General features: G+C 37.1%; 1 protein-coding gene across 12 annotated transcripts in view; it reads left to right on the top strand.

Annotated features, from left to right (window-relative positions):
- The window catches only part of pleca (plectin a), a 150,623-nt gene that overhangs the window by 99,771 nt on the left and 27,908 nt on the right, over nt 1–22,944 (top strand). For 11 of the 12 annotated variants that reach the window (XM_079829002.1, XM_079829012.1, XM_079829009.1 and 8 more), the window contains 10 exons: nt 7,194–7,255; nt 11,741–11,830; nt 15,410–15,487; nt 15,765–15,857; nt 18,588–18,754; nt 20,742–20,857; nt 21,669–21,775; nt 21,871–21,990; nt 22,406–22,501; nt 22,645–22,772. In XM_079829002.1, the coding sequence (XP_079685128.1) occupies nt 7,194–7,255; nt 11,741–11,830; nt 15,410–15,487; nt 15,765–15,857; nt 18,588–18,754; nt 20,742–20,857; nt 21,669–21,775; nt 21,871–21,990; nt 22,406–22,501; nt 22,645–22,772 (1,057 nt within the window). Of the gene's footprint in view, nt 1–2,575; nt 2,878–7,193; nt 7,256–11,740; nt 11,831–15,409; nt 15,488–15,764; nt 15,858–18,587; nt 18,755–20,741; nt 20,858–21,668; nt 21,776–21,870; nt 21,991–22,405; nt 22,502–22,644; nt 22,773–22,944 lie in introns of those variants that run through there. The other variant, XM_079829010.1, reaches the window with a different exon arrangement.

Raw genomic sequence — 22,944 nt, 5'->3', positions numbered from 1 at the left:
AATCTGGCACCGTTCCTAAAACTGTCAGATTTTCACACTCTTTGCCCTTATCCGCTATGCATCTTCTCACCACACACACATAAGCTGAAGGAGTTGCCCTGTGTTATTGGTATGTTTTTTATAAAGGATTAAATGTGTATCTGGTCTGTGTGTTTTGTTATGGTGCTCTCAAATAGTGCTGAACTTGTGATGCCTGAAGTCAAACACATTTGGTACCTGTGCATACACGTTTTTCCTTTCTTACTCCTCAGAGGTATGTGACTTACATAAGGTCTAAGGAATTAACCCGAGGACGGATTTCTTTCAAATGGCTCTAAAATACTTTTATACAATTTAGTCTGTTGGGCATTCTTGATTATTCTTTAAAGCAGTTCACAATAGATTTTTTCACCCAAAAATGAAAATTAGCCCATGATTTACTTACCCTCAAGTCATCCTAAGTGTATATGGAGGGGTTCTGAAGTGAATCAATGGGTTTTGTAAGAAACATAACCATATTTAACACGTTATAAAGTAAAATATATAGCTTCCCGCAGACTGCCTTCCGTATTTAACTTGCAGAAAAAAAAGTGTAACTGGCGCGAGGATGACGTTGGGCGTAGTGTAAGCGTTACACTTTCTTCGTAAGTTGAATACAGAAGGCGGTCCGCCGGAAGCTAGATATTTTACTTTAGAAAGTTTTAAATATGGATATTTTTCTCTTCACTTCAGAAGACCTTTATTAACCCCCTGGAGCCGTGTGGATTACTTTTATAATGGATGGATGCACTTTTTTGGGCTTAAAATTTTGGACTGCCATTATAATGCTTGGATTAGCCAGGATATTTTTTAATATAAACTCCCAATTGTATTTGTCTGAACGAAGAATGTCATGCACACCTAGGATGGTACATTCATTTTTGGGTGGACTATCCCTTTAAGTAAAAGCTCTGACAGACTCGGTGAGTTCATTGAGCGGATTCATCAGACTGATTTAGACAGATATCTTGGAAGCTTGTGAATGATTCATTAAAAGATCTGTCTCTCAAGATTTGAATCAGACTACTCTGATCACATTTCTGTTTGCAGATGTGTTATCTACAGTCTTTGCATTAAGTCGCATTTCATATTTTAGCTCATCTCATTACATTTGTTGTGTTGCTGTAAACACAGAAAACACTGCTAGTGGCTCTTTCTTAGCACTGTCTCCAGTCAAGGCAGATGGGTAATAGCTGCAGGTCTTCCAGCTCAAGCCTAAACAGGCCACGGCCTCGAGCTGCAATGCAAAGAATCCTCCATTCCTACCTGCGATTTGCCTGCCATCCTTTCCAACATAGAGAGAGATGGATTGTCTGTGAGGTTAGGAGGCTCCAGTCACACCTGTGCACTCAGGAATATGACTCCTCTCACTACGCCAGTGGTCATATGCACACGCACACACTTCAAAGAGACTAGTTATTCACATCTTGCTCGTCATTTTGTGTGCAGCTGATAGTAGGGGTCCATTGTTCGGGGCAAGAGAGACAGAGAGAGTCTTTGAAACTTTGCTTCATCTGTTTGTATTCACACACGCTCGTTTCAAATGCTGCCTTTAGGAGATGCCGTTATTGCAACCACACATGCACAGGGGTTCTCTTGTGTTCAGCCGCATTTTTGCCTGTCTAGGATGACTTTGGCAGGACTGGATGAAATAATGTCTTTGTTGTGTCTATCTACATCAATCAAAGAGCGTCAGCGACTCCTGACACTGAAAATCTGAACCTCCTACTTGAGACTACAAGAGCCTTTCTGTGCGACTCCTGAAATTAGTCACATTTTCCCTCATGAGTGGGATTTCCCGGTTGGTGGAACACCAACCCCCTCCTCCCCACCCCAAACAGATGGAATACCCAGATGGAAACAGACCCTCGCCTTGATTTTTTCCTTGGTACATTAGATGGTGACTTATTTCCATTGCTTGCTACTGAAGTAGCTTGCACAGTAAAATAACTTGCTCATACCATGTCAAGTTTTTGTTCTAACCAGCCGCGACCATTACAAAGTCAAAAAGTAGCTTGGGTTCTATTTCTATGCCATCACTCCGAGTAGCTCCGCCCACAGTGACATCTGATTAGTCCAAAATTCTGTACATTAAACATCAAATATGTTCTGATTGGCTGATTTCGCTTTTAGTGTCCAGACAATTTACTGGTGTTTCTTGTTCAGACTTTTCACTGGTCACATCTGCTTCTCTTTTGCAGATGTGAGCTGCGGTAACTGTTAACTATTTTCGAAGTATGCGAGAAATGTGCGGCTTTTGTGCTTCTGAGCAGAAGTTTACGTGTAGTATTTAAAAAAGAGCCATAAATGATGTGATTTTCTGCTGTGTTTTAATTTTACACTCACATTTCGCTGTTCGTTGTGTCATTTCCTCAGCTGTACAGCATCAACATGTGGTCAACCACAGTGTTTTTTGTGTGTGCGCGTGTTTTCACACTTTTTCAACTACAAAATTGGAGACCCCCGTCCAAAAAGAGGGTGGCTTTTGTATTTATAGCCTAAAGACAAGTATTTAGCAAGAAGTGAGGAAATTGAAAGCCGAGGTAGAGAGCGGAACAGAACTGGAGGGGAAGAAAAGTCAGAAAAGGGAGGGCGAAACAAGCAGGCTTGGAACACACCCACTCGCCTGCATGGATCTTCTCTTTTGCTTTCTGAAACGCCAGACTGGGTGAAAAGAAACAGTGCAGGTGGTTTAAACAGATCGGTAGAAAGTGTGGCTTTACAGAAAGAGCTGAAGTGCAGGGATGGCTGTATATCAAGGGTTCAGAACATACTCCACTGACAGTGTTGGCAGTGATGTGGTCTTCACAGAAGACGGTCATTACCAGGGGATGCTCAGGGCCATGGATGAAAGAAAAGGTACAGCAGAAATTCTTCGTTTGATTCTTCATTCTTCCATGCTAGCTACTAGACACTATTTTTGATAACCTAATTAATCTTTGCCTGATAAGTTCAGTGTAATGTTAACACTTGCATTCTTAATGTGTAATTCTGGCCTAGACACACTTTTTATTTTTATTTATGTTGCTTTATTTTGACTGGCACACATTTGAGGTTTCTATTTGAACATTATGCAATCGTTCTGCATAATTAGCTCTCCCTGGACAGGTGGAATGTACTTGTAATCTTTCCAACCAATGATAAGATGGGTAAGATGTCAAATGGATGTTTTGGGGCTTCAAAGGGTGGGGCCATTGCGAAGGCGGATCCCAAATCTGGGTTGTGGTCCTGTGTGCACACGATTGGCATGTTGGAAAAGAGGTCACCGTTTTGGTACAGCACAGAAAAGTTGTAAATGTTCTTGATTTATTTCGAACTATAATTTACACTGATGTATTACTTCATACATTAAAACTCCATTCCCTCAAGCTACGCTTTCAGTTTTACGAGTGTCAAATTCAAGCTGCTGTGCAGAGGTATGCGTCTTCCCTCAGATCTTGTGTTTCTCATGTCACACCATGAAAGCTTGAAAACCTAAACTTAGCTAGGCTTTTATGTCAGGTAGGCAAAATAAGGCGTTACCTTTTAGTGATGTTTTGCTTGGAATTTTAAGTGCCTCCCTGATCTGGCCTTTGACCTGTGCAACCATTCAGGTGGTCGCACGTCTTAGAGCTGTTCTCAGACCAGCTCACTGATGGAAATGATCACTTAGACTCACAGATGCTCAAGACTGCCGTAAAACGCACCATCTGTGTCATGTCTTTTCATGTCTCTACATGCTTCTGAATATTTTGAGGTTATCAAAATGATAACAAGTGTGTTTGCATTTTGTGCAGTCTAATATGTAAAAATGTAACAAGATTCCTCAGTTGTGGTTGACTAGACAGATGTATATTGTTTCATAAAGGACAATGAGTCATTATGCTTTCACAGGAATTGGTTTTCGTGATGGCACGAATTTTGAGAAACAGGAAGTGATATAGTGATGCCAATTGGTGTGGTTGCTATGGCAACATAATGACAGAACAACAACATGCATCCAATGCCCTGCAGTTGTTTTGGTGCAGCTGCATTTATGTTTTCTTGTAATGTTTTGATAAAATGGTGATGAACTTAAATTTTGAGACCATATCACAAGTTTTCTTTGATTTTCAGTCATGCTTGTTGGTCATAAGAAATGTCATCAGTGCTTTATCTTGTGACAGCGAGATGATGTGCTTCCTGTGTTTTTCTCCTCTTATTGCTTTCATGCTAGCTCAAGTGTAACATCATCAGATAGTCAGAAAGGAACCTGAAAGTGACATTTTGACAGGTTTTATTGAATCGCTCTCTTATATTAGTCATGAAGCATTTCAAAAAGATCATTGTGAACCCCCTAGATTCAGATGGTGGTACTTCTGGGGCCACAGTGAGTCCTTTAGCACACCTTGAAGCAAGTTTCCACATAAATGTTTGATGATGGTAATTCAGGATGAAGGTAAATGAGGAACATTTGAAAGCTATAAATAAAATAGTACAGCAGTGCTGGTAAAACCCTATGTGAGTCAGTCATGGGTTTCTCGGAAGTATCTTATGCCCAGTACAAATTGTACGATTTTGGGCTGTCCCAGATGAAAGATGACTAATAGTGGCGATTTCTGTGGTCGTGGCCCCTAAACGGTGGTCATATAGTGAGAGAGGTTGTAAGACGTCCATTGTTAAGGTCTTGCGACCAATGTCTACTGACAAGCCAATAAAAATGCAACACGAAATGGTGTATTGATCTACTTGACATGGCGCTAAAAGTTAAAGGCAGCAGCTATTTACACTAAGTGCAAATAGCGATAGATTCTGTTTAGGCCTACACTAAGTGCAAGTAGCAATAGATTATATTTACACTAAGTGAAAATAGCAGCATTTTCTCAGCGATATGCTATTTACTAGGGCTGCACAATATATCGGAATTATCGAAATATCGCAAATGTACAATATTTGAATGATGTTAATAGGCTACTTCAACATTGTGAAAAGTGTACGTTTTAGGTCAACGCATATAGCAGAGAATAGACTGGGCACACGACTGTTACTTATGTGACTTACTTGACGTTAAAAAGAGTTATTAAACGCAATAACTTGCGGAAAAAAAGTATTGCGCTGTCTGACACACACACCAAAACGTGCGCACAAGCCGCCTCTCTGAAAGCGTGTGATCCTTTCAGTTCTGTTTCGTGTCTTGTTACAGTACACACTCGAACTGTCAAATACACACACAGTCAAAATGGCTGTCTTGACGAGTATTCATGTAAACACAGTCGGTTATGTTTTAAGTGAACAATATCAGTTGGTATGGAAGCTTAAGTGTAGCAATTTTCAATTTGCAATGCAATATGCTAAATGGCAATGCAATATGTAAAATGGCAATGCATTTCAGTATTTAAACTTACATTTCCCATAACATGTGTGCAACATTTGGAGCAAAATGATAATTCAATTTGAATAATATAATTTACATTTGCTATTTCCTACACTAATTTTAACATATCATTTAAATGCATATTTTAACACTTTATAAGTTGTAAAATGAAAATGAAAATGTATTACAGAAATTATTAGATGTGTTTAACATGTTCAAGCAAAAATTGTAGCAAAATGATCATTTAAATGTTATTTTTCTTAATTGCATTTACACTCACAGTTAAGATACTTGTGATTGCATTTTCATTATATGTCCCGCAATGAATGTAGCAAAATTCAATGTGAATTTTATTTGAATTGTATTCAATTCAATACTTTATTAAAACACGTTAGACACTTTATTTCCACTTTTTGAATATTTGCTTAATTTTTATTGAAAATAAATGCCTTTCTGACCTGATATGTGATGTGTAAAGGGAGTAGACCGATTTTGGCAAAAGACGGATTTGAAGTTGTATCGATTTGTGTCTCAACTTTGTACCATGCACCTTACCCTATTGCTATTGACAATGCAGAGTCTTCCATAATTTCCATAATAATCAGTGGGCGGAGTTAGTGTAAATAGCCTCTGACCACGTCCATATTCTCCACTTTCGCTTCCTGTTCTTTTTTCAGTGCAAATGAAAACCACAATTGCCAAAGTGAGATTTATCTTGCTGTCTTTGTTTACCACTAGCATATGCTGATGATGTTTTATTCTTCCATATTAACTTGCGTTGTAGCCTACGATTCAATATGTGTCATCATCGTACAGTCTGCATACTGTACATGTCGTACCCAAGTTTATTAGATCCATGTCGTACAGTGTGATTTGTAATGATCTTATAGGAGTGCCGAAATTTCATAAGTTCCAGACAATTATTTATTTATTTATTTGAAAATCACTAAGAACTGAAAAAACGTATAAATGAAGTCAGTCATCTACAATAAAATGAGCAAAAATCATCCACAGTTCACTTTCACCAGTGCGATTTTTTGAAGTGCTCAAACATGCAAATATAGACCGCTAATTTACACTGTGGTATCTTAAAGATATGCTCAGCATGTTCGTAATGTGGGCCCACCCAATCACAGTGCACAATTTTGGGTGATTAAATACCACTGAGAACACTGCGATGTGGCATTTAATTCTGCTTCATAACATACACTGCCATTCTAAAGTTTGGGGTATGATTACAATTTAAAATAACCATTTTCTACTTACTATATTTTAAAATGTAATTAATTTCTGCTATGGCAACGCTGAATTTTCAATCTCATTACTCCAGTCTTCAGTGTCACATGATCCTTCAGAAAACATTCTAAAATGCTGATTAGGTGTTCAGGCCGTGATACTTTTTTCAGGATTCTTTGTTCAATAGAAAGTTCAAATGAACAAGAGTTATTTGAAATGTAAATCTTTTGTAACGTTATAAATGTCTTTGCTTTTGTCTTTTGAGTTTTATATATATTACAGACCCCAAACTTTTGAATGGTAGTGCATTTTTTCTTGATTTAATTCTTGAACATTTCGTTTTTATAGTATAAAAAGTGTATGAAAAATGAGTGAGCTACAAATCACATACAAATATGGTGAAATTCCTCTAAGCCTTTGCTTCTCTAAAATCCTCTTATATGAAACCACATAAAGGGCTGTAGAGAACTATTATCTGAGAATAAAAGAGAACTACTTATCAATTCAGAAGTTTCCATTAGTAAGCTGTATAACGTTTAGTGGTTTCCAGTGTTTCTTTCTGATTTGACTCCATTTAACTGAAAATTGTGACTTTTGTGTCTTGCAGATGAACGGGATCGAGTACAGAAAAAGACCTTCACAAAATGGGTGAACAAGCATCTGATGAAGGTATTACTATCCAGATAGACAATTGCAAACAATTCATAATTTTAGAGCTGTATACAAATACTCCGGGTGCTTGTGAATCATACGGTCATTGAATCACATTGTGAATCATATGCATTATGCATGTTCATTTTGCACAATAAGAGTGTTAAATAGATTCTGCACAATTAAAAATAAAGGTTTTTGTTGGCATCAACGGTTCAATGAAGGGTTAACATTAGTAGGAAAATTATTCTTTAGATTTTTAAAAAGTTATTCACACTAAGAAAAAAATGGTTATTTTAGGAACAATTTACTTAAAGATAAACAAAATATGTTTTTTTCATGCGGCTTTGCTGAAAAAATCTCTTTCGGAACCTTTATATTTAAGAGTGTGTGAACACTGTGACACAGCGGGTCTTTGCCATCACAATAAACCCATGCACCTGAAATTCACTACTATCAAATTTTGCTTGCTAATTTATTTATTGGATGTCAGGTCATTAACATATTGTTAGAGTGTGTGACACAACATCTAGTTTTGCCTTTGACTAATGGCCACTTTATCAATTCATGATTTGAATGAATATCTCAAGGACTTGTTTTGAAGTTGACAACTACAAATAACTAGTGACATCTGCTTGACTGGGAACTCATAGCACATACTGAAACTACACCGAAAACATTGTCATTTGGCTGTCATTACATGGACAATAACATGTTTGACGAAGTGCAAGAGTGTTAATGATAGGAGGATGTATGAAAGAGAATGGAGAGAAAAACCAACGGTTCAGCGGGATATACAGTCTTTGTTTGTCCAAACATATGGCGAGTGTGCGTAAGTGCTACTGCTGCGGAGATCATGATGGTTGAATAATCATCCTGTACACACCCAGTACACTGCACTGCTGAAAGGTGCTGTTTATTTATTTATGAGTGCTTGAGGATGACTCATCAACATCTGGTCTCATTTTATATCCCCAAAGAAACAGATTTTTTTCTTGTTACCGCTTGGATTTCATCCAACAGTCTGGCCCACAGGCACCCCCTGCCCTGGGCTGCTTCCACGAACACTTGCGCCAATTTAAAAAGAAAGTGTTTCAAAATGTGTTTCATAAATTCCACCCCAAAATCTATAATATGAACTTGCAAAAGAATCTGGAAATGAGAAACAACTAAAGCAACAGATAAAGCAACAAAAGTGATGCTGCATTTTACTGTATTGTGACAACTTGGTATGCCGAACAACATAAAACTATTTCAAACATTTTATTAGCATTTTCTAATAATTTTAATTGTTATACATTCAGCTTTTATGACCTAATATTAATTTAGACGACATTAAATATTTGTTTATTTGTATTTCACACTGCATGACCATTTAAAATGTGTATTTAAAAAGGTGTGAAGTCAAAAATGAAAAAGTATTTTGTTTTCCGACCTAACACAAAATGAGACAACAACAAAAATATTTTTAAAAAATAAGTAATTTGGCAAGGATATGGGAAGAAAGTATCTTTCTCTATCTTTCTCATGCTGAGAAAGTATATTTAACAATAATTTTCTGTTTAACCATCTAGTGGATCTTTAAAACTGCCTTCATGTTCCTTTTGGATACATCTAAAAAAGTATTATAATATATATGATAAATAATACAATAATTGCATATAAATTAGTTGATTTTGACTGAAGCTGTGTTAGTTTTTGGATTATGTTAGACTGATTTTTCTCCCTCCGAGGAGGCGTAGGGTTTATTTGGTGGTCTGCTGTTCAGATCCAGTGACTCAGAGGCTTTGCTGTGGGTTGTTCGTGTGCTGTAAGGAAATCCTTCTCATCTGGATGCAGCCGTTTGGGATGGAAACCTGGACACAGCAAAGCCTTTCTGTCTCTCTTTTAAATCTGGGCACAAAATGCCAGCCTTAAAGATTAAAAAAGATTTATAAAAAAATCAGTTGTCAAAGTGATGGTTTCAGCAGATGTGTTAGTGATGTTTCATTGCTATTTCAGACTTAATAATAGTTTTGAATTACATTCAAAAGACTAAAATTAAATAAATCACGTAGCGTCAGTTCTGGCAGCTCGCATTAGCTGACTGTCAGCTGATCACGTCTACCTATAGGAATTTTACGTTTATCACAGCATACATATATAAGCTCATTCAGTACTATCAACAGCTATTGCATTTCTCCAGAGCTCATTTACCCTCCTCCATCCCCAGCTCCTCCTCTTGTCCAGTCAGGATTTGGTATTCTGATTCCCCTTGAATTGTTAACCAAATTATTTTGTACATTAAATATTGACATTAATGAAATCTGCAATACATTATGTTGGTTCTGCTCTGTTTACCCTATCGCTGCTCTCCCTGCTCTTATTCATGCTAGGCTGCCACCAATCCAAACTGTATGCTAGTTTTTGACGATAGTGGTCCTGACAGAAATATATTTATGACAGTTTCAGTCATCAGCAGATTTTTTTAATACATACAGATTTAATACAGATTCAAATTCAATTTAAATGTTTATTCACACCATCATACAACACTCTATTACAGTGTCATCTATGTTCATTTCACTGATATATCTGTTTGTCTCTCACTATCTTACTATCTTACAGTTCTCATTGTATTTCCCATCTGTTCCAATCTTTCTCTTTTTTATCTTTCCATTTTCTATCCTTTCCTCCATCTGTCTATGTCAGCACTGGAAGGCAGAGGTAGGTGGTGTCTGTGATCACACCTTTGCAGAGTGACTTCTGTTATTACCTGCATGGGTTTCACATGCACCGTAGTTTCCTACATCTGCACCTAGAGCTAACACACACCCTCCCTGCCTTCCTTGCATGAAATGCCGTTTTCTAACACTTAAGATGTCTCCCCCTTGTGTATTCTGTCTCCTTTAGTACCTCGTGTTTACTGCTTCAGCTTCTCTGTCCTTTTCCTTTGGACGTAGTCATTTTTCTTTTGTCCAGCAGTAAATAAAGTTTCATTTGATAGAGTGGTCACACAAATGTGTGAGTTTGATAGTACAGAACCATCTAACTTCACTTTTCTGAGCCACTATTATAATTAGGTTATTTCTAATGGATTTCTGATGTTAGTTCCCACATTCTAAACTGAGTCACATATGGAGAGCTCTGTCTAAACAGTTATTTTTTTGTGAGAAAGGTCAGTTCAAATGACCTTTGCCCATATTTTCCCTAGTTATTGCAGACACTGGAAGCTTAATAATATTTGCGGTTTGTATGTGTTGTTTGTAGCCTTAATGCTTACAAAACAGGGGAGATTTTTTCTTTAACTTAAAACTTTCTTTTTAAAAAGGCAGATATGAATATGAAGGTATGCAAGAAATATGGAATGATTATAAAACAAATGATAGGTAATGTATAATCAGATGGTCATTATCAAAAAAATATGCTTACCTAACAAGTCATTTAGAAGTTGGAATACTGTGAAATTATTTTAAATACAATACAATTCAAAAGTTTTGGGTTGGTAAGAATTTTTTTTTTTTTTAAAGAAATCGAAATCGAAAATACAGTAAAGACATTAATACTATGAAATATTATTACAATTTAAAATAATTATTTTCTATTTGAATATATTTTAAAATGTAATTTTGGTAACACTTTAGAATAATGGGCATTAGTTAACATTAGTTAATGTATTAACTAACATGAACTAACCATGAGCAGTACATTTGTTACTGTATTTGTTCATCTTTGTTAACTTTAGTTAATATAAATACAGCTGTTCATGGTTTGTTCATGTTAGTTCACAGTGCATTAACTAATGCTAACAAGATTTTAATAATGCATTAGTAAATGTTGAAATTAACATCAACAAAGATTAATAAACGCTTTATAAGTGCAGTTCATTATTAGTTCATGTTAACTAATGACCATTTTTCTAAAGTGTTACCGTAATTTTATTCCTGTGATGGTAAAGCTGAATTTTCAGCATTATTACTCCAGTCTTCACTCTCACATGATCCTCCAGAAATTATTCTAATATGCTGATTTGCTGCTCAAGACACATTTCTTATTATTATCAATGTTGGAAACGGCTGCTTAATATTTTTGTGCAAACTAAGATTTTTCAGGATTCTTGGATTAATAGAAAGTTCCAAACAACAGCTTTTATTTAAACAATATGTATTTTGTAACATTATTTATTCTTTACTGTCACTTTTGATATTTTTAATTGTTAAATAATTTTTTTTTTTTAAATCAATTCTGGCCCCAGAGATTTGAATGATGTGTATTATGTATTATTTTTTCACCTTAATGTAAAATAATTTGAATTGAAAAGACATGGTCTTTTGGTCAATGGTCAGTTATACAGTGAGTTTTGTGATCATTATATAAAGATATTTGACTTCCTGATGCTAAACAATCAATCAATTATAATCAAGTACTCCGGAGAACTGTTATTAGCATACTATTGTTTTGAACATATAGTCCACTTGTCACAATTTCCATAATTTGTAATGATTGATTTCCTGTCTTTATCAGGCTCAGCGACACATCACAGACCTGTACGAGGATCTCAGAGATGGACACAACCTCATCTCGCTGCTGGAGGTGCTGTCTGGAGAGACACTGGTAAGTTAATGCTGATGTGGGATCACATTTCCCCTCCACAACCCTATTCAAAGCCTATTTCCAAACATCAGCCTGAAATTCTGCTTTTGCAAGGCTAACTCTCACTACCTGACTCCCTTAACTTAAGTCCCTCCTCTACCTGTGTCCTCTTGCTTCGTAGACCTTACAGTTTGTGTTTGAGTGAAGTTACCCTTAAATTCTGCATCTGATTGGATAGTTCTATAGTTTTAACACCCTCAAAGTCGTGTCCCTCAGATTTGTTTTGCATGCATCAGTGGTTGACATCTGGCATTCAGATCTGTATGACCAGTGGGCGTAACCATGCATACAGAAATGTTTCGGTAGGAATGAATGTCTCCTCACATCTCCCCGTCCTGATGAGCACTTCTACTGTGACTGTGTCTTTTTTGCATTGCGTCTCACTCCTTTAACACATTAACAATCTGACATTTTCTGCCTCAGTTTCTACTCTGCACCGGTTTGACCCCCTTGACCATTCCTTTTTCAACTTCCTGTTTGCTCACCTCTGCCCTGACCTTGACCCCTTTGCCTTTGCCTCCTCTCTTGCGATGCTCTCGCTGTGGTAGCCGAGGGAGCGAGACGTTGTCAGGAATTCACGGTTGGTGAGTTGGGTCTGAAAATTTCCGGCTCGCCTCCCCGGAAAGGGGTGTGGCATGTGTCACTGCCAGGGGAAATGTGTTGTGCATGATGTCACTTCCTTTATCATGTCGCTTGTTGACAGTGCTGTCCTCCCCACATGTTCGAGAAAGTATTCAGTGAAAAAGTAAAATAATTCACACTATTATCTGTATAGAGTGCAACAGTATCCGCCCCCTTTTTCAGCGGCGCTGGTTCCGGAATTTTTTTTTTTTTCAATCATTTTTCCCATAGGGATTTTAAAATAGTCTTTGTTAAAGAGTTACAAGCCATGAATCAAGCCAATCAACTACGAGGTGAATCACAACACTAAAAACTTTGGTTTGAAGCAAAAAGGTTTTTGAAAATCGGAAAAAAAGACAAAGGTACAAAAGTATGTACTTAACGGTTTTAGTGAGGGAAATAACTACAATCCTATGACGCATTGTAAAAGAAGCATTATCAAATTAAAAACGATGGAGACATTTAAAACTACTCATTTACAAATGTTGATTATATGTATTAAAACAATATATTTGAAGTACATTGCAAAATATGCATATACACTATATTGCCAAAAGTATTGGGACACCCCTCCAAATCATTGAATTCAGGTGTTCAAATCACGTCCATTGCCACAGGTTCAAGGTAAAATCAAGCACCTAGGCATGCAGACTGCTTCTACAAACATTTGTGAAAGAATGGGTCGCTATCAGGACCTCAGTGAATTCAAGCATGATAGGTTGCCACCTGTGCCCCAGTCCATTCATGAAATTTCCTCACTACTAAATATTCCAAGGGCAACTGTTAGGGGTATTATAACAAAGTGGAAGCAATTAGGAACAACAGCAACTCAGCCACAAAGTGGTAGGCCACGTAAAATCACAGAGCGGGGTCAGCACATGCTGAGGCACACAGTGCACAGATGTCGCCAACTTTCTGCGGAGTCAATAGCTACAGACCTCCAAACTTCGTGTGGCCTTCAGATTAGTTCAAGAACAGTGCTTTGAGAGCTTCATGGAATGGGTTTCCATGGCCAAGCAGCTGCATCCAAGCCTTACATCACCAAGTGCAATGCAAAGCGTCGGATGCAGTGGTGTAAAGCACGCCGCCACTGGACTCTAGAGCAGTGGAGACATGTTCTCTGGAGTGACGAATCACACTTCTCTGTCTGGCAATCCGATGGACGAGTCTGGGTTTGGCGGTTACCAGGAGAACGGTACTTGTCTGGCTGCGTTGTGCCACGTGTAAAGTTTGATAGAGGGGAGATTATGGTGTGGGGTTGTTTTTCAGGGTTTGGGCTTGGCCCTCAGTTCCAGTGAAAGGAACTCTTAATGTTTCAGCATACCAAGACATTTTGGACAATTTCATACTCCCAACTTTGTGGGAACAGTTTGGGAATGGTCCCTTCCAGTTCCAACATGACTGCGTACCAGTGCACAAAGCAAGACATGGATGAGCGAGTTTGGTGTGGAGAAACTTGACTGGACTGCACAGAGTTCGGACCTCAACCCGATATAACACCTTTGGGATGAATTAGAGCGGAGACTGAAAGCCAGGCCTTCTCGTCCAACATCAGTGCCTGACCTCCCAAATGCGCTTCTGGAAGAATGGTCAAAAATTCCCATAAACACACTCCTAAATCTTGTGGAAACCCTTCCTAGATGAGTTGAAGCTGTTATAGCTGAAAAGGGTGGGCCAACTCCATATTAAACCCTATGGATTAAGAATGGGATGTTATTAAAGTTCATGTGCATGTAAAGGCAGACGTCCCAAATCTTTTGGCAATATATTGTGTATATACAGTATAATATTTCAGTGTTTTGAGAGCGTTGGGAGATTGACATAATTCACAGTGCTTCATGGGAGTGGGCGGAGCTAAATAACTATTTTGGAGCGTGTTGCTGTTTTCACCTCTGATTGGTGTAATTTTCTGAACAGAATGAAATAATGGTGCTGATGGCTACAACAGAAGAAAATACCATGGATTAACAATGATACAAGTTATCGTTCAAAATCAATTTCCATATGGAGAAAATGAACCCAACTGTTGCACTCTATAATACCTAAAAAGTCAGGATGGTTATTCAGTGTTTTGCGTTTCTTGTTTTTGTGATGGAATGTTCTGGAATGCATTGCATTCACTTTCAGGGAACCATTAACCATTAGGGTTTCAGGAATTTAAATTCGTCTTAGTTATGCATCGATTCATGTCTTCCCATGTTTGCAGACATGGGGTCCATTGAAAACCTTAGTGACATCATGCACTGCAAGCCAATAAGAGCCTGGCTCATGGGACAGCTTAGCTTTTGATTGGCTATTTATTGTGATGACTGATTGACAAGTGTCATTGCATGTTCTTATTGTATGCTGGTGCATTTTGTCCACATTTTGGCATAGTGGGTGTATTTACATTCAGGTTCATAGATTCATAAATAATAAAGCTGGAATATCTCTGGTCCTCTGGCTTTCAGAATAATAAGGTTATGATTTAGAAATGCAGTTGTCTTTAAAATATTACAATGAAGTTTCTGTGTTTTTTTTAAATACAATGCATTGTTTCTTTCATGAAATGTGTAAGATATTAAGAAAATTCTGAATTTGTATAGTTATGACTGTCTTAGGGATGCACAATTAATCAATAATCAAATTTACCATTTTTTTAATCTGTATAGGTTATAAAAAAAATTCAGAAGTCTGGTTTTATTGTTCAATAAAATGTTTAGATGTTCAATTTCACCTTCTGGTCTCATTTATCCTATTTTTGGTGTTTGAAACAGGCAAGACATTATTATAATATTCCTGTATCAGTGTATATTCCCATATAATGTAATTTGTATCATTCATTTCAGTATACATCTATACTGTCTTCTAATAACCGCATCTAATTCTTTGAGAACTCATCTTCCTTTTTTTAAATCTCTGCTTTTATTTTTTTTCCAGCCCCGAGAGAAGGGTCGCATGCGCTTTCACAAACTACAGAATGTACAGATCGCACTGGACTTCCTCAAGCATAGACAGGTACAGTAAACCGAGTCATTGTTGTATTATTTAATTGTATCTTTGGTTTTACCCTCTGGGATCTGGGATACAATACAAATCTATAAAGCTAGATTTTATTGGTCAGATGTTCAGTACAGATCATGAGATAATGTTTATTTTATTTATTTAGTTTATTCTTTTTTTCCATGGGCCTCCTGCAGTACCTTTAGAGATCCACAGGGGTCTATGTACTCCTGATTGAAAACCCTGACCTTATACAATTTCACTGGTTAACACTGATTTCATTGTTTGACAGGTGAAACTGGTAAACATAAGAAATGACGACATTGCAGATGGAAATCCAAAACTGACCCTCGGGCTGATATGGACCATCATTCTTCACTTCCAGGTCTGGTGTAGTGCTGGTTGTGCTTTATTTACACAGAGCAGAAACACTCTTATTAGTTTTACTTCACAGATTTTCATTTCCCTTTTCACTATTTCTAAATGTTTTAGACTCTCGACTTACTGTTACTATTGCTGTAACAAGACAGACATCTGTGCAGACTCGTGACAGGGTTTAATGAATCATCTGGCAACAGTGATATAGAGATCACTTTTCATTAATGTACCAAATATAAAACTCAGCCCACACACAAAACACAGCAAGGTGTTGGTTGTATTTTCAGATGTGACCCTATTTTAAGTTGTGCATGAACTTGATTTTCATTCATAAGAAAAATGTCAGACAAAACAATGAAGAGAACCGAAAGGAATTTTGTACCAGATACAGATGGTTGGTTTTCCAGGCCAATGTACTATTGTTTTTCAATCGCTGCTCAATGTTTTCTCTCATTATGAGGAGACTGGAGCGCATTTGTTATGCTCTTTTTTCTGGGAACTAAAAACTCAAGCATCCGTCTTTGATATCACAGTAAGCCTGTGGGGGATTATGGGCTGGGACGGTGTCCATTTCGGTTGGTGACTCTGACTCACACGTTCCCTTAAGGAAGTGGAAGCAGGCACGCTGGCATGGTGGTTTGGTGACTCATGAGACCAACCGTTCTGTTTTTGGTTGTGGGAATGGAACGCATCCTAATTGTTTTTTTTTTTGTTAAAGTGCTTAAAAAAACTTGCATAAAACTTAAACAGAACTTTTTGAAAAGGTCACATTTTTGTTATTTTCAACAAGTTATAAGTTGAGTTGTTTTTCTGGTCAGAAATATTAAATAAGCATAAAAACAATTAAATAGTAATGAATGCCTAGAGTAGAAGTTATAATACAATAAAAAAATACATCAGAATTGATCAAAGCAATGCAGAATTAGCTTAAATTATGCACTCCGTACTATTGAGTTTGGCACCAAATGCCGTATTTGAAAAACTGTGCTAACACGTTTGAGCATATTGTCACTGAAGTTTGTGAAAAATGTTTAAAAGTGAGAGGCACTGAAAGGAATCCTGCATTGAAAGGAACCTTAAATGCCCCTCTTGGCTCTCATAAAGCTAGGCTTGCGAGGGTGGAGGACGTGTTTCCGTGTCTGAGTCACTGTGTACATCCTCAGTATAAGGATCCAGAGGTTTAGACCAACCAGACTTCCCTACAAAGCTCTTATAATTGGAGGAAACTTGATTTTAGCCGTTGAACAGTAATTACCCAAAGGGGAATCCTGATGATGAGTCACCAGAGGAACAAACTCATGCAAAATCACAAACTAAAAGTTGAACAAGCCTCTTATTATAAACGAATCTTATGATCACTGCTCACCACAATGTTTGTCCATAGTATCTTGGCAACAGAGAGGGTATTTAAAGTATACTTTTTTTTCTCTAGCTTAAATTATGAAATGCCATATTTTCCCTAAGCCTTATAGGGTGGGTAGTCTTTCATTTTTGGAAAAGCAACTAACTGCACATTTTTGCACATTTACTGAAAAGAGTGCTTTGTTTTAATATAGTAACATTAACTGCAACTGCATTGTTCTCCCCATGTCTGTGTGGGTTTCCTCCGGGTGCTCCGGTTTCCCTAGTCCAAAGGCATGCAGGTTAGGTGGATTGGGTATGCCAAATTGTAGGATTGTGTGTGAGTGTGAATGTGTCCCAGCACTCTCAGTGCAGGGTTGTATCAGGAAGTGCATCCGGCGTAAAACCTAATCAAAAGGTGTGTGTGAACCAGACCTTGCAAATGAGCTTTAATAATACTAGGAAGATTAACTGCATTTAGTCAGAAATGTTATATAATAATTTTATATAATAACACATAATCTGTTTTCTTCAAACCATATTTTCGTTGGTTCTGATTTTATTTGAATGTAATATGAAAGTTGTAGTTAGTTTCCGAAGTTTTTTAGTCTGTTTTCTATAATAATACATCATTTCTTTATTGAAATTATATTTACATTCATTATATATACACAATTATATTCTACTTCATTGCTTTACACATAATACTTTAATTTACTATGACAGTTCTTAGTTATTTTATAATACATTGTTTTATTGAAACCATATTTCAAACCTCCCAAACCTAACCCTATCATAAATTGAATTTGTACATATTTTATTCTGATATGACAGTTGTAGTTTTTAAATAATATAATGTCAATGCTTTAATAATACATCATTTCTTTATCGAAACCATATTTATATTGATTTTTTATATTGATATAATTTAATAATTTATTGGTATAATTTATATTATTATATAGATATTTTACTTTAGTTTATTATGACAGTGGTTTCTATAATATGTATTAGGCTCATGGACGATAATTACGACAATAACAATAAAGATATCGTTCTAATCATTCTAAATAAATATAAAAGAATAGCAGAGTCCACACCACAAATATAATGATAACGGCATAGAGAAGCGATATCGTTGGAATCATTATTAGAACAATTTTTCCAGCTTAAGAACGTTAAAAACATTGACAGCCAATCAGAACAAAAGGAGCTCGAGCATTTAAAGTGGCAGATATTGTCCGCTGGCGTGGAAGATAATATAGTTATCGTTATTGTTATCATTCTTGGTGTGAACAGGCCTTTGTCTAGTATTTTTTGTTTATATTTATACGTTGTTTGTTTTATTGAAACTATATTTACATTGTTTTACACTTGTCTTCCTTTGCTCCATCAGATCTCTGATATCCAGGTCAATGGTCAGTCAGATGATATGACCGCCAAGGAGAAGCTGCTCTTGTGGTCTCAGCGGATGGTGGAGAGCTACCACGGCCTGCGGTGCGATAACTTCACCACCAGCTGGAGAGATGGCAGGCTCTTCAACGCCATCATCCATAAACACAGGTAGAAACTTCTTGCAAAAAGAGAAAAAGTTATTGGAACTGTGGCTTAGTATTTAGAACACATTCTCAAGACACATTCATGTTCATGTGAAAGAGGCAAAAAATTGTTTATAAAGCGATCTTAGCTCCTGAGAAATGACAAATATGCTTCTCTAGGCCGTATATGAAGTTCATCTCCAGACTTGCTAGCTGTATTTGCCGTGTCAATCACAGACCCCTTCTGCTCCTTGCCGGGTCTATAATTTATGCTCTAATTCCTTGCTTTAACCAAGTGATGTTTGACAAGAAACAAGATTTGTCATGCCATAAGTCAAGGTATTCACCTGTTTGCACCTTCATGTGCACACTTAGCCGTCACACATGGGACTTTAGAATTGCTGAACTCTTACAGCCTTCTTACAAATACCTCTCAACCACATCAAATTCAGTTGGGTTTACGTCAAATTTTGCAGGATTAAGTTCAAGTATGCTTCAAATGACGCTTGTGAAAAAAGTTCAAAACTAGAATCCTGTTATAAGGGCGTGTTGAATCTGAAAGGATCCCCAGAGGGTGTGTTTTTCACATTCAGCTGCATAGCTCAGGTTCACCCTACACTACCAGACACAGATGACTCTTGAGATTTGAGCGAATAAGGAGCGCATTTTCTTCCCTCTCGCTTGTAACTTAAACATCATGATATACAGATTAGTATTTGTACGCCATTGGGACAGTAAACAGGCCGCGTCGGAGTGCAGTTGAAGCTCTCAAAGCTTGATGCGTGACATAAGATGGAGGGTGTTTTCTCTGAGGAACGAGACTGCTAACCCTTGACTGGATAGTGATTCTCATTGGGAAAGAATACCCACCCTGTGTGAATGCACACGTTTCAAAGAATGGAAAATTGATTTGTTGACAACAATGTTCAGTCTCAAGAAGAAGTTCCGCTCCAAGAAGAGTCGCAGCAGCTCGTCCAGCCATGGATCCGTCAGTGACCTGGAGGACCGAGTGGTCATGCTGTGCGAAGATGTGCCGTCAGAGGCTTCATTCGATTCGGGCCAGGGGTCCATCAGCCCTGGTGCCTGCTCAAGTGGTGGATCCCAAAGCGGAGATCTTGAACATATTATGGAGCAAAGGCTCTCTACCCTAAGTAGAGACAGGTTTTCTTGCAGAAAGGTGTTCGTCTCAGATGCCGAGCTTCCCTGGGGCCAGCCGTGCTACCTGCTCACCCAGACAGTCAATCCGTCGTATGAATGCTTTGTTTTTTTTCCGTTGTGTTGAAATGAGAGCAAAGCAATTCTGCCTATGCCATAGTAGCTTTAGCAATTTAACTGACATTGTCAGTTCCAGCACTTGTTAGAATTTGTTGGATTGATTTTGGTAATTTTGTGTGCGCAATTTTAGAAAATTAGCGAGTGAACACTATAAAATGATTTTGTTTTGCTACTACTTTCAGGTTTTCATGTTCCTAAGAGGCTGCAGAGCCTGTGTGTGCATGTAGTATTTTACAGTAATTGTTTTTGGCACCTTGCAGTGATTGCTGTTGAGTGAGTACTTAGTCACATAAGACAGAGGCTTTTTTCAAAACCCGTGAAGAGAAATTCATCTTGCCTTCACCTGCCCAGGCAGTGGCACAGATGTTTACATAGCCTCCAGGTTTGGCCAAGCAGTGTGCAGTTAAATATATGATCTGCAAGTATGCATCCAAATGAGATCTGGACGAAATTTCCCTTTTAAAGGCTCACAATTCATACCTGTTGGATTTTTGTTTGCTAAAATTAAAGTATTTCTTTAAACAAAGCAGACATTGAAATGACTGTGTTAAAATGCAGTTATAAACAGGGAGGTTATAATTGTTACATGATGCATTATTATGTAATCAATGCATTGAAATAATTAAAGGGTGTGGAGTCTTTATATTTTCATTCATGTTTTTTTTTTTTCTTTCTAGAGTCATGTTTTTTTATGTCCCCCTTTAACTGTATTTTGTGTCTTCTGTCTTTCATTTTAGGCCAAATTTGATCGACATGAATAAGGTGTTCAGACAGACCAACCTGGAGAATCTGGAGCAGGCCTTCAGCATAGCAGAGAGAGACATGGGCGTCACACGCCTGCTGGATCCTGAGGGTAAACAAAGGGAGAAAATCCAAAGAAATTCTTCTCTTTCATTGATCAATTTTACTAGATCTTATGGAATCTAAAAGTGGATTTAATGGACTGTGTAACAGTTCTAATAGTTTTATAGTTTCTAGTAGTCTAATAGTTTAATAGTTTCTAATAGATTTTTTGTTGAGTAATGTAAAATACCGTTCAAACGGATTGTTTTTTAAAGGACTTAATACTTTTATTCAGAGAGCATGCTATAAACTGATCAAATGTGACAGTTAAGACATTTATAATGTTCTAAAAGATTTATATTCCAAATAAACGCTGTTCATTTTAACTTTCTAATTATCAAAAAACCCTGAAAAAATTATTAATGGTCAAATATTTTTAAAAATGTTTACATATTTTACTTTTTTTTTTTTTTTTACTATGACAGTTTTAGTAGTTACAGTTTCTAAATAGGCCTAATTTTTATATAATACATAATTATACATAAAACATATTTTTTAACATTGATAAAGAAATGTTTCTATAGTAGCAAATCAGCAGATTAGAATGATTTCTGAAGGAACATGTGACACTGAAGATTGGAGTAATGATGCGGAAAATTCAGATTTGTCATCAGAGGAGAAATTACATTTTAAATTATATTAAAATGAAAACAGTTTCAAATTGTTAAAATATTTCACAATAATACTGTTTGATCAAATAAATGCAGCCATAGTGTGCATAAGAAACCTCTTTCAAAAACATAAAAAAAAATGTCACAGACCCCAAAGTTTCGAATGATAGTGTGCATATAATAATGGTCGTTTATTTTCCCTTTCTGCAGATGTGGACGTGCCACACCCAGATGAGAAGTCCATCATCACGTATGTGTCCTCTATGTATGATGTTATGCCAAGAGTTCCTGACGCGCGAGATGGAGTCAAGGCCAATGTGAGTGTTTTGAAAATATAAACAGTTATATAAATATGATGGTCCATTAATATTGTTATCATTGATGCTTAATATTTTTTTATTGACATATACAGGAGTTGGAGTTGCGCTGGCAAGAGTATTATGAGCTGGTGACCATGTTAATCCAGTGGATCAGGCATCACATTATCGTGTTTGAGGAACGCAAGTTCCCTTCCAGCTATGAGGAGATTGAGGTTAGTCCCATAATTCATAGGTTTAATGATCATGTATGTGCAAATATACATGTGTAATTATGATTTGGTGCAGTAATTCACTATACTTTACCAGCAAGAAGTGTTGTAAAACATAAAATATCTATTATGTCATATAACCTTGAAGGATTAGTTCACTTTAAAATGAAAATGACCTCATGATTTACTCACCCTCAATCATTCCTAGGTGTATATGGCTTTCTTCTTTCTGATTAACAAAATCAGAGTTATATTAATTCATATCCTGACGCTTCCAAGCTTTATAATGGCAGTGAACAGTTAGTATTCTTCTGTGACCATACATGCATAGTTTTATACTACAGAAAAGCATCCTAAACCATTAAAAAAAGATAGTAGCTGGTAAATTATGATATGACCATTTCCCCTTCTGTTGTAGGTTCTTTGGCGTCAGTTTCTGAAGTTCAAGGAGACTGAACTACCAGCCAAGGAGACTGACAAAAATCGCTCCAAGCTCATTTACAAGTCTTTCGAGGTAAATTAAATTTGCCACAGTAGTTATTGGCTGTTATACAAGCATGTAGTACCGCCATTTGGGGTTTTTACATGACACTGTGAGTTTTCTTAACATGTTTTTACCAAGATTTGACTTTATGCATGGGGTTTGTTTGGCACCAGGGTGCTGTGCAGGCGGGTCAGATCAAGGTTCCCCCCAGCTACCACCCGATTGATGTGGAGAAGGAATGGGGCCGCCTGCATGTTGCCATTCTGGAACGAGAGAAACTGTTGCGCTCAGAGTTTGAACGGTGAGAAATCTGCATAATAACTTCTCATGGTTATTGTTTGTGCAGTATGTGGAATGGATTATTTGAATAATCCAGACTATTTACAGGGGTATTTTGCAATAATACTGTGGTTCAAAAAGTATTGAACTAAAGAAGTAAAATGTGTGATGCCTTTGTGTTTAGATTTTACTGA

The sequence above is a fragment of the Gobio gobio genome (genome assembly GCF_949357685.1).
Source record: "Gobio gobio genome assembly, chromosome: 11".
NCBI lineage: Eukaryota > Metazoa > Chordata > Actinopteri > Cypriniformes > Gobionidae > Gobio > Gobio gobio.
This window is presented reverse-complemented; position numbering and strand designations above follow the sequence as displayed.